Source organism: Scyliorhinus torazame, chromosome 4 (assembly GCF_047496885.1).
Source record: "Scyliorhinus torazame isolate Kashiwa2021f chromosome 4, sScyTor2.1, whole genome shotgun sequence".
NCBI lineage: Eukaryota > Metazoa > Chordata > Chondrichthyes > Carcharhiniformes > Scyliorhinidae > Scyliorhinus > Scyliorhinus torazame.
The window spans coordinates 317,984,650-317,999,067 of NC_092710.1; the positions used below are offsets into that span (position 1 = coordinate 317,984,650).

General features: G+C 47.0%; 1 protein-coding gene across 1 annotated transcript in view; it reads right to left on the reverse strand.

Annotated features, from left to right (window-relative positions):
* plb1 (phospholipase B1) overlaps window positions 1–14,418 on the reverse strand; it is a 288,667-nt gene that overhangs the window by 108,446 nt on the left and 165,803 nt on the right. Inside the window, exons 32-36 of the mRNA XM_072500134.1 lie at window positions 11,655–11,713; window positions 9,363–9,436; window positions 6,959–7,002; window positions 4,595–4,703; window positions 3,797–3,848 (exon numbers count right to left, since the gene is read on the reverse strand). Of these exons, the coding sequence (XP_072356235.1) occupies window positions 3,797–3,848; window positions 4,595–4,703; window positions 6,959–7,002; window positions 9,363–9,436; window positions 11,655–11,713 (338 nt within the window). The remainder of the gene's footprint in view (window positions 1–3,796; window positions 3,849–4,594; window positions 4,704–6,958; window positions 7,003–9,362; window positions 9,437–11,654; window positions 11,714–14,418) is intronic.

Here is a 14,418-nt window from a genome sequence, read left to right on the forward strand (position 1 = left end):
TCCACCTCACCGGGAGGAAGAATTTGATTAAAATTCACTGATAAATCTGGAATTTCTAAGTTAGTCTCATTATTTTTTTCTAATAAATTTAGTGTACCCAATTCATTTCTTGCAATTTAGCGTGGCCAATCCACCTATCCTGCACATCTTTGGGTTGTGGGGGCGAAACCCACACAAACACGGGGAGAATGTGCAAACTCCACACGGACAGTGACCCAGAGCCGTGATCGAACCTGGGACCTCGGCGCTGTGAGGCCAGAATGCTAACCCACTGCGCCACCGTGCTGCCCTTAGTTAGTCTCACTGTTGATCATAGAATTAGAATCATAGAATCTACAGTGCAGAAGTAGGCCATTCGGCCCGTTGAGTCTGCCTGGGGCCTTGGTAAGAACACCCTACCTATGCCCACACCTCCACCCTGTCCCTGTAACCCAGTAACCCCACCAAACCTTTTTGGACACTAGCTGGAAACCGGAGCTCCCGGAGGAAACCCATGCAGACACAGGGAGAACGTGCAGACTCCACACAGACAGTGACCCAAGCCGGGAATCGCACCTGGGACCCTGGAGCTGTGAAGCTACAGTGCTAACCACTGTGCTACCGTTCCGATCTTGGAACTCCTGAATTGCAATAAAAACACAGTTGGTTCACTAATGTTCTTCAAGGAGAGAAATCAGCCAGCCTCACCCATTCTGGACTACATGTGACTCCAGATGCAGAGTGGGGGGGGGGTGGGTTCTGCCCCTGCTTTCTGCGGGCGGGAATTCTGGTGGGGATGTGGAGACCCCAGACGGCTTTTACTGTGGTGGGATTTCCTGGTGCCATTGCTCCTGACCCCTCGCCAATGACATAATGGGATTCCCAATACTATACATTTGAGTTAAGAAGTAGAGATGTTTTACTCCAGTTATACAGGGCCTCGGTGAGACCATACAGGGAGTATTGCATACCGTTTTGGTCTCCTTACCTAAGAAAGGATATAGTTGCCAAAGAGGAAGTGGAGTGGAGATTCACTAGGCTGGTACCAAGGTTTGCGGGCTTGTCCCATGAGGAGAGATGGGTTTGACTGGAGATCGGATTGAAATGTATAAAATTCTAACAGGGCTGGGCAGACTGGATGCAGGGAGAATGTTTTTCCTGGTTGGGGAGTCTAGAACAGGGGGCACAGTCTCAGGATATGGGGTTGACCATTTAGGACTGAGATGAGGAAATATTTCTTCAGCACGGTAGCACAGTGATTAGCACAGTTGCTTCACAGCTCCAGGGTCCCAGGTTCGATTCCTGGCTGGGTCACTATCGGGGCAGAGTCTGCACGTTCTCCCCGTGTCTGCGTGGGTTTCCTCCGGGTGCTCCGGTTTCCTCCCACAGTCCAAAGATGTGTGGCTTAGGTGGATTGGCCATGCTAAATTGCCTTTAATGTCCAAAAAATGTTAAGTCGGGGTTTCTGGGTTACGGGGATAGAGTAGATACGTGGGCTTCAGTAGGATGCTCCTTGTAAAGGCTGGTGCAGACTCGATGGGCCAAATGGCCTCCTTCTGTACTGTAAATTCTATGATTCACTGAAAGAGTAGTGAACCTGTTGAATTCTTGCCACAGATAGCTGTGGAGGCCAAGTCACTGAATGTCTTCAAGAAGGAGATAATTTTTTAGCTTTTAATGGCACCAAGGGATATGGGGAGAAAGCGGAAATAAGGCATTGAGATCAAGGATCAGCCTTAATCATATTGAATGGCAGTGTTGGCTCAAAGGGCCGGATGGTCTATTCCTGCTCTTAGTTCCTATGTTTAAATAGGAGCCGTCCGATGACTCTCTCTCTGCGCTGTGCATAGGTCAATGTAGCCCTGGTTGACTGGGGAACCCAGACCATGGTGTCCCAGTCCCAGGATACGGAACCAGCCATTTAGGATGGCGATGAGGGGCGAGATTCTCTGACCCCCCGCCGGGTTGGAGAAGCGCCGGGGGCTGGCGTGAATCCCGCCCCCGCCGGTTGCCGAAATCTCCGGCACCGGAGATTCGGCGGGTGCGGGAATCACGCCGTGCCGGTTGGCGGGCCCCTCCCCCCGGCCATTCTCTGGCCCGGATGGGCCGAAGTCCCGCTGCTAGAATGCCTGTCCCGCCGGCGTGAATTAAACCACCTCTCTTACCGGCGGGAAAAGGCGGCGCGGGCGGGCTCCGGGGTCCTGGGGGGGTGGGGTGGAGCGATCTGGCCCCGGGGGGTGCCCCCACGGTGGCCCGGCCCGCGATTGGGGGCCCACCGATCCGCGGGCGGGCCTGTGCCGTGGGGGCACTCTTTTCCTTCCGCCTTCACCATGTTCTCCACCATGGTGGAGGCGGAAGAGACTCCCTCCACTGCGCATGCGCGGGGATGCCGTGAGCGGCCGCTAACGCTCCCGCGCATGCGCCGCCCGGCAATGTCATTTCCGCGCCAGCTGGTGGGTCACCAAAGGCCTTTCCCGCCAGCTGGCGGGGTGGAAATCAGTCCAGCGCGGGCCTAGCCCCTCAAGGTTAGGGCTTGGCCGCTCAAGATGCGGAGGATTCCGCAACTTTGGGGCGGCGCGATGCCGGACTGATTTGCGCCTTTTTTCCGCTGGTCAGCGGACATCGCGCCAATTACGGAGAATTTCGCCCGAGGAGACTTTTTTTCACCCAAAGCGCTGTGAATCTTTGGAATTCTCCACCTCAGAGGGCTGTGGACGTTGAGTATGTTGAAGACAGAGGTGGGTAGATATTGGGATATTGAGGGAGATGGGGATAGTGCAGGCAGCAGGAATTGATGCAGATGATCAGCCAATGGGCAGGATTTTCCAGGCCTTCTGTTGCCAGACATCATTGTGGGCAGGATGGGAAAATCTGGAGAGATGCTAGAAGTCAACGGCTTTCCAAATTCTCCCGTCATGCCTGTGACGATGCCTGTCAGTGACGGGACCAGAAAATCCTGGCCATGACCTTCTTGAACGGTGGCACAGGCTCCTGCTTCTAATTCCCATGTTTTTCAGGTGTGTATATAGGCCTTGTGTCACTGGTAATTCACTGCCATAAAGGGATAAGCAATATCAGAATGGTGATGAGCCAATGTGATCGCTGATAGTCTCACTGTCATGTGTCTTAATGCTAGCTAGTAGGGGAGGTAATGGTATGGTGATATTGTCACGGACTAGCAATCCAGTGACCCAGGGTAATCGTTCCAGGGAACTGGTTACGAATCCCACCATGGCAGATGGTGAAATTTGAGTCCAATAAAAAGAAATTTGCAATTCAAAGCCTCATGATGACCATGAAATCGTAAAAACCCATCAAGTGTTGTTGTAAATGTCCTTTTTGGGAAGGAAATATGTCCTCCTCTCTGGCCATCATGTGACTCCAGAAATGTGGATGACTCTGCAAGGGTCAATAAATACTGGCCCGTCCCCGTGTCTGCGTGGATCTCACCCCCACAATGCAGGTTAGGTGGATTGGCCACGCTAAATTGCCCCTTAATTGGAAAAAAAATTAATGGGTACTCTAAATTTATTTTAAAAATAAATACTGGCCCAGCCAGCGATGCCCATATTTCATGAATTTAAAAAAAGGTAGGCTTATGTAATCTCGTCTTGAGATGCTCCAGTTTGAGCCCATTAAGTTTCAGCGGAAGTCCTGTATGTAATCCAATTGCTGATAATTTAATGATTCACCCGGGTTTTAGGCACGGTTTAGGAAATGCTGGAATATGCTAAATATAATTGTGTAGAAGTGAAGCTTCCCAATTGTGTTCAAAGTTTCAGAAAGCAACGATTTAACATTATTGGAGAAACCTTACCGAATGATTTTTCATCATGTCCACTAATCTTCTCACTTGACCTGGGAGTTCTCTAGTTGTTGAAAGAAAAACATTTGGGTGATATTAGTATTCCTCTTTCAGATGTCCCTTCTTGCTCTTTTTGAACATGAGCATTTAAGTTAGGATTTTATGGACACCCAAAGTCCGGTTATGTTATAGCATGATGCGAGCCTTCCTATCTCCCCAAGAACGTCAGATACTTTTAAAATCATAAATGCACAGTAGCCTCTGATGGATTGTCAAGTGTTTATGGCTTTCTAAGCCTCCATATTACCCTCTCTTCTAACACCCACTGCCTATATTGCAGAATTAGAGTGGAGAAGGCCATTCAGCCCATCGAGACTACACTACACTGGCATGCTGACAAAGCAATCTACCTAATCTCCATAACCTTGCACATTCTTTATTTTCAGATATCAATCCAATTCCCTTTTGAGTACCTCTGCTGAACCTGCCTCTATCATCCTCTTATGAAGTTCGTTCCAGAGTCCAACCATACTCTGGGTGGAACTTATAAACCAAAATGGAGCAATCACATTGTTGGGAGCGTTCTATAGGTCCCCTAACAGTTCGAGAAATAGAAGGGCAGGTATGTTGGCAATTTTCAGAGAAGTGTAAAACGAATTGCAGGAAATAGGAAGTGTGAGAGGAGAATAAGGGAAAAGGCTCCTAAAGAACGTACTACTGGGGTTGCTAAAGTTACACCGAGGAACCAGTATAACTCCAGCATAAAACCGTGCCTCATAGATATTACAGGAATGGAACCCAAGTACATACACAGCTAAGGCTCCAGGAAAAGCTTGATTCAGAAATGTTCTGGGATTTTCAAGATTCCCCTTTCCAGTGGAAAATCCAGTCAACAAAGGGTTACATTCACGAAGAATATCTAAAGGAAAAGACACAGGGAGATATTATGCTGAAAACAATAATTGCTGCTACACAATTGTTCAACACAAGTGAAAAATCAGCAATATTTATTGCTGGGTGGTGTTATGTAATTTACCCCTTTGGATATGATACAGGGCAGATTTGGGGAGGTCAGGTGCCCTTTGGGAGAGGTAAGATGCCCTTTAGGATTGTTAAATGTGGACATGAAAGTGCATAAAGTCAATGGAATAGTCCAAAGTTTCAAAAGCAATTGTCAAAAGCACTGTGAAGGTATTTAAAACCCCTGCCCTGTAAATGTTTGAAATAAATGTGTACATTTAAAATAAATCATTTTTTGCTATTTCATTGTCTGCTAACATAAGCCTGAGGGCTGTCATTACTGGATGTGTGCAGTATGGCTGATTTCACAATCTTCCATTTCAATATGTTATTTCACAATTTGGTTGACAGCTCCAAGTAGTTATGGAATCTTGAATGGAGAATTTCTTCAAATTCACTTTTATGGGATATGGGCTTCACTGGCTAGGACAGAATTTGGTGCCCATTATTATGATGGTGGTGCAGTGGTAATGTCACTGGACTAATAATAGAGAGATCCAGGCTCATGGTATGGAGACATGGGTTCATATCCCACCATGGCAGAAGCGGAATTTCAATTTAATTAATAAATCTCGATTGGTGACCATGAATCAATTGTCATTAAAAACATCTGATTCACTAACGCCATCTTCCAAACTTATTTGGTCTGGCCTACATGTGACACCAGACCCCCAGCAATGTGTTTGACTGTTAAATGCCCTCTAAAATTGCCTAGTAAGCCACTTATTTCAAGGGAAATTGAGGGTGGGCTTTGCCAGCAATGCCCATATCCCATAAAAGAAAAAATGAATTCCAATGCTTGTTTTTATATGGGATTAAGCACTTGAATGATATGTGTGTTCTTATACAGGATTATGTAGTTGAAGGAATGTAAATGCAAAGAATATTTTATGAATGAGTATTTTAGAGTAAACAATGTCTGCAAAATATACTTAGAACTTTATTTCATCTCAGCGTGGCTCCTGAGGTCTGCCTTTTGTGGACACTGGGTGAGTTGGCTTGGTAGGCGCAAGGGCAAAGGATGATGGGTGGAGTCATGGGTGGGCATTAGTTGGCAGAGGGACAATCAAGGACCATGGGGTTTTGTTGAGGACATAGCTTGGCATACAATGTATGAAGGATTATGGGGTTTTGGAGGGCAGAATTTGGCATGGGGCATGAGGGACCATGGGGGTAGGTAGTGGGCATAAGGTGCATGGGTTGACATGGATGGGGCTTGGGGATTGGGTGGGGGCACAAGGGAGTGAGGGAGTATGAGGAGTGAGGGCTGGAGGGCATTATATTTTGTTTTAATGTTTTCAAAAAAATCTTTGGCAAAGTGTTGGTGCACCGAGACAGGCCTTCCGCTCAGCCCATCTTGTTCCAGGGTTGGCTGACTCGACTCCCAGAGGACCCCACACTCCAAAACTAAAATCCCAACCTCCGGGGCACACTCTCCTGGGTCAGGCATGCAGAGCCAGGAAATGCCCCGACTCTGTGGCCCCAATACTGGAGCGCAAATTCAAGCCACGATCTTAGATTAGCGTCTTGTCCGCAAGATAGCACCTCCAACAGTGGAGCACTCCCTCAGTAGCGCACCCGTGTGGAAGCCTTGATTTGTGTGCTCAAGCCCTGGTTTCGAAGCAACGGAGCCCATGAGCAACACAGAGATCAGATGATGGGTGGAAGTTAGTTCTGAAGGGCATGAAGTGAGAATATTTTGAGAGTGAAAACAAAGACTGCGAGCATTTTCATAATGGAAACACGCTGGAAGTACTGCTTCAGCAGGATGGTGAAGAAGGTGTAAAACAAGCATTCGATTCAATGCTGCCCATTTCCTCCTTCAAGGCTCCAACCCAATGGAAACAGCTAAAATCCACCCTGTGGATTATTTAGTTCAACCCAATCCATCCATCCAGACCGATTGTTGTTTGTTACATAAAATGTCTAATTGCTTCATGAAGAATTCCAATGTATTTGACTCCACTCCACTCCCCAGAGATGCAGCCCGTGGAGCAGAATATACAGCAGCACTGCTTTTTATCAGTGTTAAATTTGCCTTTTACCAGTTTGTGCGAGGTAACTTTTTACATTTAAACGTTATCCTGTAGGAACTTCCCAAAGCTTTCAAAGAGGGGGCAAAATAAAACTTTTGTGTAATTCTGATGTCCTTACTTGGCAAAGTCGTGGAGCTTCTTAGCGATTCATCTCCTCCAATGCTGTTAACAAAAGCACAGAGCAAGTCTTGAAAATCGTTCTCTCAAGATAATTTTAAGAGGCATTTGAAATTGTTTTGCTTTAAGTTAGGACAAGTTTATTTTCACTTCATTCATGTAACAATATCGGGCGCGATTTAGAGGCCTCGCCGCACCCGACTTGGTGTGGGGACAAATCTCGCAAGAGGCCTCTCAGAGATTTGTGATACTAGAATCGCCTCGTGAGATTTACTGAAATCTCGCGAAACCTCGCGATATGGATCTCGCCCTCACTGGTCGTAATCCTGATCTGGATTTTATATGATCCATTAGGCTCATTTAAATATGCGATTCTTCTGGTGCCCGAGAAAACTTTACCATGGTGCTGTTTAGTACTGCTTTCTACAAATGTGAACCAGTTGTGAGGGACCTGGGGGGGCAGGGGTCTCCCAGACCATTAGAGACCTCCGGGTGGTCAAGGACAGTGCAAGGTGGCACCCTGGCACTCCCTCTGGCACCCAGGGAACTTGGCATTGCCAGATTGGTGGTGGTACTGCCAGGGTGCCAGGCTGGCAGTGCCAGGTGCCCAGGTGTCAGGTTGGCACTGCCAATGGCCCCAATCTGCAAGGAGCCTTTCCTGCTGGGCTCGCAAACAGGAAAAGACTCAAGTGCCGGCCAGGTTGAGAGAAACTCCCCAAGGCCAAACAAAAAGCTGCAGCCACCGAGAAACAGCCCACTAAGTGCGCTCAAAGCCGGACATAGATTTAACCGCACCCATAAATCCAAATCCATTTGTATAATCCATGTTCACATCCCTCTCTGGAATGTTTCATCCCTTCACATGCAAACAGGAACAGGAGGAATGAGCAGGTAAGCTCAGGGTTGAAGGAGGAATGTTGGTCAGGGTACCCTGCCCATCTTTGAAAGTTGTCACGTGCCTAACTGACCAGATAAATGAGACCTCAGTTTAATGTCTCATCTGCACTAGAAAGGGTGCAGAGGAGATTCACCAGGACGTTGCCTGGGCCGGAGCATTTCAGATATGAAGAGAGGCTGGTTAGGCTGGGGTTGTTTTTGAAAAGGGAAGACTGAGGGGGGACATGATTGGGGGGACATGACCGAGGTGTACAAGATTATGAGCATCATAGATAGGGTAAATCCTCAGCAAAGGGTCATTAACCAGGGGGCATAGATTTAAGGTCAAGGCCAGGAGATTTAGAGCAGATTTGAGGAAAATCTTTTTCACCTAAAATAGGAACATAGGAATTAGGAGCAGAAGGAGGCAATTCAGCCCTTCGAGCCTGTCCCGCCATTCAATCAGATCGTGGCTGATCTCTTCCTGGTCTCAAATCCACCTCCTTACCTGTTCTCCAAATCCCTTTAACCTGTTTTTTAAATCAGAAATATGTCTATCTCCTTCTTGAAACCATTTAATGACTCAGATTCCACCGCACTATGGGGCAGCGAGTTCCACAAATTCACCACCCCGAGAAGTAGCTCCTCCTCATCTCAGTTCTAAATCTACCGCCTCTAAACCTATATCTGTGACCTCTCATTTTAGATTGCCCCACAATCAATCCAGTTTAGCATCTTATATAGCTCGGTCAGACCCCCTCTCATCCTTCTAAACTCCAGCGAGTATACGCCCAAACTGTTTAATCTCTCCTCACACGTCAACCCTTTCATCCCCGGAACCAATCTGGTGAAGCTCCTCTGAACTGCCTCCAATGCCACCACATCCTTCCTCAAATAAGGAGACGAAAACTGGACACAATACTCCAGATGTGGTCTCACCAACACCTACACAATTGCAACAACAATTCTGTACTTTGATACTCCAGTCCTTTTGCAATAAACGCAAATATTCCATTTGCCTTTTTAATTACATGCTGTCCCCGCATATCGACTTTCTGTGATTCATGAACAAAGACCCCCAGATCCCTCTGCCCAGACGTATTTTGAATCTGCTTTCCATTTAGATAATAATTTGCCTTTCTATTTTTTCCGTCCAAAATGGATAACCTCACACTTATCCACATTAAACTCCATCTACCAAATATTGGCCCAATCTCCTAGCCTATCTATATCAGTCTGTAAAATCTTTATCTCCTCTTCACTGCCTGCTTTCCCACCTATTTTAGGCCCATCCCACTCATTGTCTCATCCAAATCTATCATACCTTCCTCACCGCTCCTAACTACCTCTGGAAATGAATTCAGAGTATTTGTCTGGATGATCCGAGGTGCAGAGATACAAAAGTTAGACATAAAGGCAAGGCTGGACCAAATAACCTCCTTCTGTGCCGAAATGACTCTTCCATCAAAAATTTCATTTTCATCATCATCAATCCGGTTGGACTTTCATTTGATAACAGCGGGTTTTACCTGAAGGACAACCCCCTATACTGGGTTAAGACATCCAGAATATCATTGGGTTTCGAGCCTATCCCATTGCCAGCCTGTAAGACAAAAGAGATGAGGACGAGCTTCAAATTCCCTCCTTCAGGTAAGATAAATCTCTCCCAGTGTTTTCACGAAGGAAGTTGAGATTGCACGAATTTTGCTATAAGGCAAATTGAATGTGCCGAGAGTGATTAAAACCACTCAGTTTGCCTATCAGATGTCAAAAGCATATATTGTACAATATTACTTTTCTCATCCCTATCCAAGTCTTCGGACCTTGGTTTCCATATTGAAAAGGGGACTATTGTCTGAAACAGGCCGGTGCTTTGGATGCAAGCAGTAGGCTCCTTTCAAAACAGAGTCAGTCACATTGTGAATTTGATCATGTATGTCCTCTGGCCCCATTTTCAGGCTCTTAGAAACCTCTGTAGACAGGCGTGTTAAAGGTTGAGCTAACAATCCAAGTAGATGGAGTGAAGGTTCAAACATAATTGAATAAAACCACAGTAGCTGAATGGTCTATTCTAATTCCTATGTCAATGCCAGGTAAAGAAAGTGGGGAATAAAGATCCCATTCAGGTTCCTTGTATTGCGTGGATCTACTATAGAAATACTGCCAGTGGATCGACTCGTCCCAAAGTTTGTCAGAGTGTCCGTTTTAGACTGAAATCTGACGTGTAGCTCTCCAGCTGTACAGCTGAGTTTTCACTCCAGATTCTCTGACATTTACATTTAAAAAAAATAATCTTTATTGTCACAAGTAGGCTTACATTAACACTGCAATGAAGTTACTGTGGAAAAACCCCGAGCCGCCACATTCCGCCCCCTGTTCGGGTACACAGAGGGAGAATTCAGAATGTCCAAATTACTTGTATCTGTACTGAAACCTCTCCAAAGTAAATATAATTTTTGTCCTCTCGTGTGATTTATGCGATTTGCACCCTTAGCTAGCTACATTGCGGCCAGTGAGTTTGTATAACTGTTCATGGGGTTAAAATTAACAGCTGAAAAGATTTGAAAAAAAGCCCATCAAAAAAGCAAGTCCCGAAAGACGTGCTGTTGGGTAATTTGGACATTCTGAATTCTCCCTGTGTGTACCCGATCAGGCGCCGGAATGTGGAGTCTAGGGGCTTTTCACAGTAACTTCTTTGCAGCGTTAATGTTAGCCTACTTGTGACAATAAAGATTATTAAAAAATTAAAATGTATTCTCCCGCAAAGCAAGTGTTCTGGAAACCCATGCTTGTTCTATTTACATAGCACAAATTGGACGAGGGTTATAAATCAGGTGGGGTGGGGTACAAATAAAGTGGGGGGTGTAAATTCGATGAGGGTGGTGCAAATCGGGTGGAGGTGTAAATTGGGTGTGGTTATATTAAATCGGAAACATGGGGCAGGATTTTCCTGCCGTTCCCACTGACAGGTTCTTCCAGACCCGTCGGTGGCAGAGGCTGGGGATAACGAGAAACATCATTTAAAGGAGTGGCAGCAGAATATCCCCCACCAGCCAATGGTGCGTTGCCTCTGCTGCCTCGAAACCCATTGTGGGGGGGGGGGGGGGGGAGGGGGGGTGGAAATCCCTCCCAGGATTTCAATTTCCACCATTGAAATTCAGTTAATTATTGATCTCTCCTTGTACCCAATCTGACCCATATAAGGACTCCAGAAGCACAGCAATATTGTTGGCTCATAACTGCCCATGGACATGGCCTGGCAAAACATTCTGTTATCTAGAGTGATGAGTGGTTAGCACTGCTGCCTCACAGCACCGGAGACCCGGGTTTAATTCCAGCCTTGGTACTGTCTGTGAGGAGTTTGCACTTTGTCCCCGTGTCTGCATGGGTTTCCTCCGGGTGCTCCGGTTTCCCCCCACAATGAAAGATGTGCAGGTTAGGCGGATTGACCAAGATATATTGCCCCTTAGTGTCCAAGGATGTGCAAGTTAGGTGGGGTTACTGGGTTACGGGGATAGGGTGGGGGCGTGGGACTAGATAGGGAGCTCTTTCAGAGGATCGGGGCAGACTCGATGGGCTGAATGTTTTCCTTCTGTCCTGTCGGAATTCTATGATTCTATGTATTGGTTGTTGCTCTGTAGTTTAAAGAATCCTAAATTTATCATTTAACAGCTGGCAGGGAATTGACAACTCAGGTGTGCAGACTACTATCAGTACAGTTACTATGATCATTAATTATTGACACACAGTTACATCGTTAATTATTGACACACAGATCTTGAAGAAAAGTTTGACAATAGTGATGCAAATGCTATACAAACCGTCAGAGAGTCTCCCACTGCTGCAATAACTTTCACATCAGCTGGCCGCAGAGAATGAACTGTAAAATAGTCAAGTCAAGAAGAGTTATAAATTTCATATGTAATAACCTTTATTAATAATAATTTTTATTAGTATCACAAGTAGGCTTACATTAACACTGCAATGAAGTTAATGTGAAAATGCCCGAGTCGCCACATTCCGGCGCCTGTTCAGGTACACAGAGGGAGAATTCAGAATTTCCAATTCTCCTAACAGCACATCTTTTGGGACTTGTGGGAGGAAACCGGAGCACACGAATTGATTGAGGACCCAGATGGCCTGAACACTATGAGGGAACACTAGTCGCAGCATTTGTGTCAAACTAAATGTAATAATTCATTGGCCAGTACCAGATTAAAAGACTCTCAGATTGTCCGAGTTGGGATTAATCAGAGAGCTGCCATCTCTGTCCGATCAGGCTTGTGCAGAATCCATGTTCCACCCCAAGTGGTTGACTGTCAACGCCAATACATTTCTGGTCACCGCACTCCAGGAACACATGATGGTCCTTCAGACGGTGCAGAAATCCCCAAGAATGGGGATTCTATTTACAAGGTTTGGCTGCAAATAGCTGGGATTGTTCTCTTTGGAGCAGAGGATGTTAGGAGGAGATCAGGGGTGGGATTCTCCACAATCGGCGTGATGTCCGCCGACCAGCGCCAAAAATGGCGCGAATCAGTCCGGCATCGCGCCGCCCCAAAGGTGCAGAATTCTCCGCATCTTGAGGGGCTGAGCCCTCACCTTGAGGGGCTAGGCCCGCGCCGGACTGATTTCCGCCCCGCCAGCTGGCGGGAAAGGCCTTTGGTGCCTTGCTAGCTGGCGTGGAAATGACTTTGCCGTGCGGCGCATGCGCGGGAGCGTTAGCGACCACTCACGGCATCCCCGCGCATGCGCAGTGGAGGGGGTCTCTTCCGCCTCCACCATAGTGGAGACCATGGCGAAGGGGGAAGGAAAAGAGTGCCCCCACGCCACAGGCTCGCCCGCGGATCGGTGGGCCCCAATCGTGGGCCAGGCCACCGTGGGGGTATCCCCGGGGCCAGATCGCCCCGCGCCCCCCCCAGGACCCCGGAGCCCACCCGCGCCGCCTTGTCCCGCCGTTCAAAAGGTGGTTTAATCCACGACGGCGGGACAGGCATTCCAGCAGCGGGACTTCGGCCCATCGCGGGCCGGAGAATCGCCGGGGGGGGGCCCACCAACCGGCGACGCGCGATTCCCACCCCCGCTGAATATCCGTTGCCGGAGAATTCGGCAACCGGCGTGGGTGGGATTGACGCCAGCCCCCGGTGATTCTCCGACCCGGCAGAGGGTCGGAGAATCCCGCCCCTGATATAAGTGCACACAGTTCTGACAGCTTTGAATAGGGCAAGGAAAATCGCAAAAGGTTAACATGCAGGTACAGCACATAATTAGGAAGACCAATTTAATTATGGGCTTTCTTGCAACGGGGATGGAGTATAAAAGTAAGGAAGTCTTGCTACATCTGTACAGGGAATTGGTGAGCCGACACCTGGAGAACGGTGTTCAGTTGTAGTCTCCTTACCTAAGGAGATAATACTTGCAATGGAATTAGTTCAGAGGAAGCTTACTAGGCCGATTCCTGGGATAAAAGGATTAATAAAACCATAAGGAACAGGAATGGGAATAAATCCTTCAGCCCCTCGAGCCTGCTCCGCCATTCAATTGGACCATGGCTAATCCGACATTCCACATATCCATTTTCCTGCCCTTCCCCCGTAACCCTTTGTCCCTTACTGATCAAGAATCTATCTATCTCAGCCTTAAATACACACAAGGACTCTGCCCTTACAATCCTCTAAGAGAAGAAATTCCTCCTAATCTCAGTCTTAAATTGACGCCTCTGAGACTGTGCCCTCTGATTCTAGACTCTCCCATGAGGGGGAACATCTTCTCAGCATTTATCCTTTCAACCCCTTAAGGATCCTATATGTTTCAATGAGACCACCTCCCATTCTTCTAAATTTCAATGAGTAGAGTCCCAACCTGTTTAACCTTTGCTCATAAACCAATCCCTCCATCCTGGGGTCAATCCCAGTGAATCTTTTCTGAATCACTTCCAATGAAATAATATCTTTCCTTAAATAAGGAGACCAAAACTGCTCACAGTCCTCCAGATGTGGTCTCACCAGTACCTTGTACAGTTGCAGCAGACTTCCCGCCTCCTATACTCCAACCCCCTTGAAATAAGGGCCAACATTCCATTGACCTTCCTGGTTACCTGCTGCACCTGTGTGCTAGCTTTCTGTGTTTCGTGCACAGGTACTCCAAGTCCCTTTGTGTGGCAGCTTTCTGCAGTTTTTCTCCATTTAAATAATACTCTGTTCTCCTTTCCAAAATGAACAACTTCACATTTTCCCACATTATACTCCATTTACCAACATTTTGCTCACTTACTTAACCTATCACTATCCCTTTGCCAACTATTTGTATCCCTCTCGCAACTTGCCTTTCCACCTATTTTTCTGTTGTCTGAAATTTTGGCTACAATACATTTGCTTTCTTCCTCCAAGTCATTAATATATATTGTAAACAGTTGTGATCCCAGCACTGATCCCTGTGGAACCCACCTTGTTACAGGTCGCCAACCTGAAAAAGAGCCCCTTATCCCCACTCGCTATGTCCTGCCCATTAGCCAATTCTCTATCCATGCCAATATACTACCTCCAACACCATTGTTAAATGATTGTATAACGACTAGGGGACACA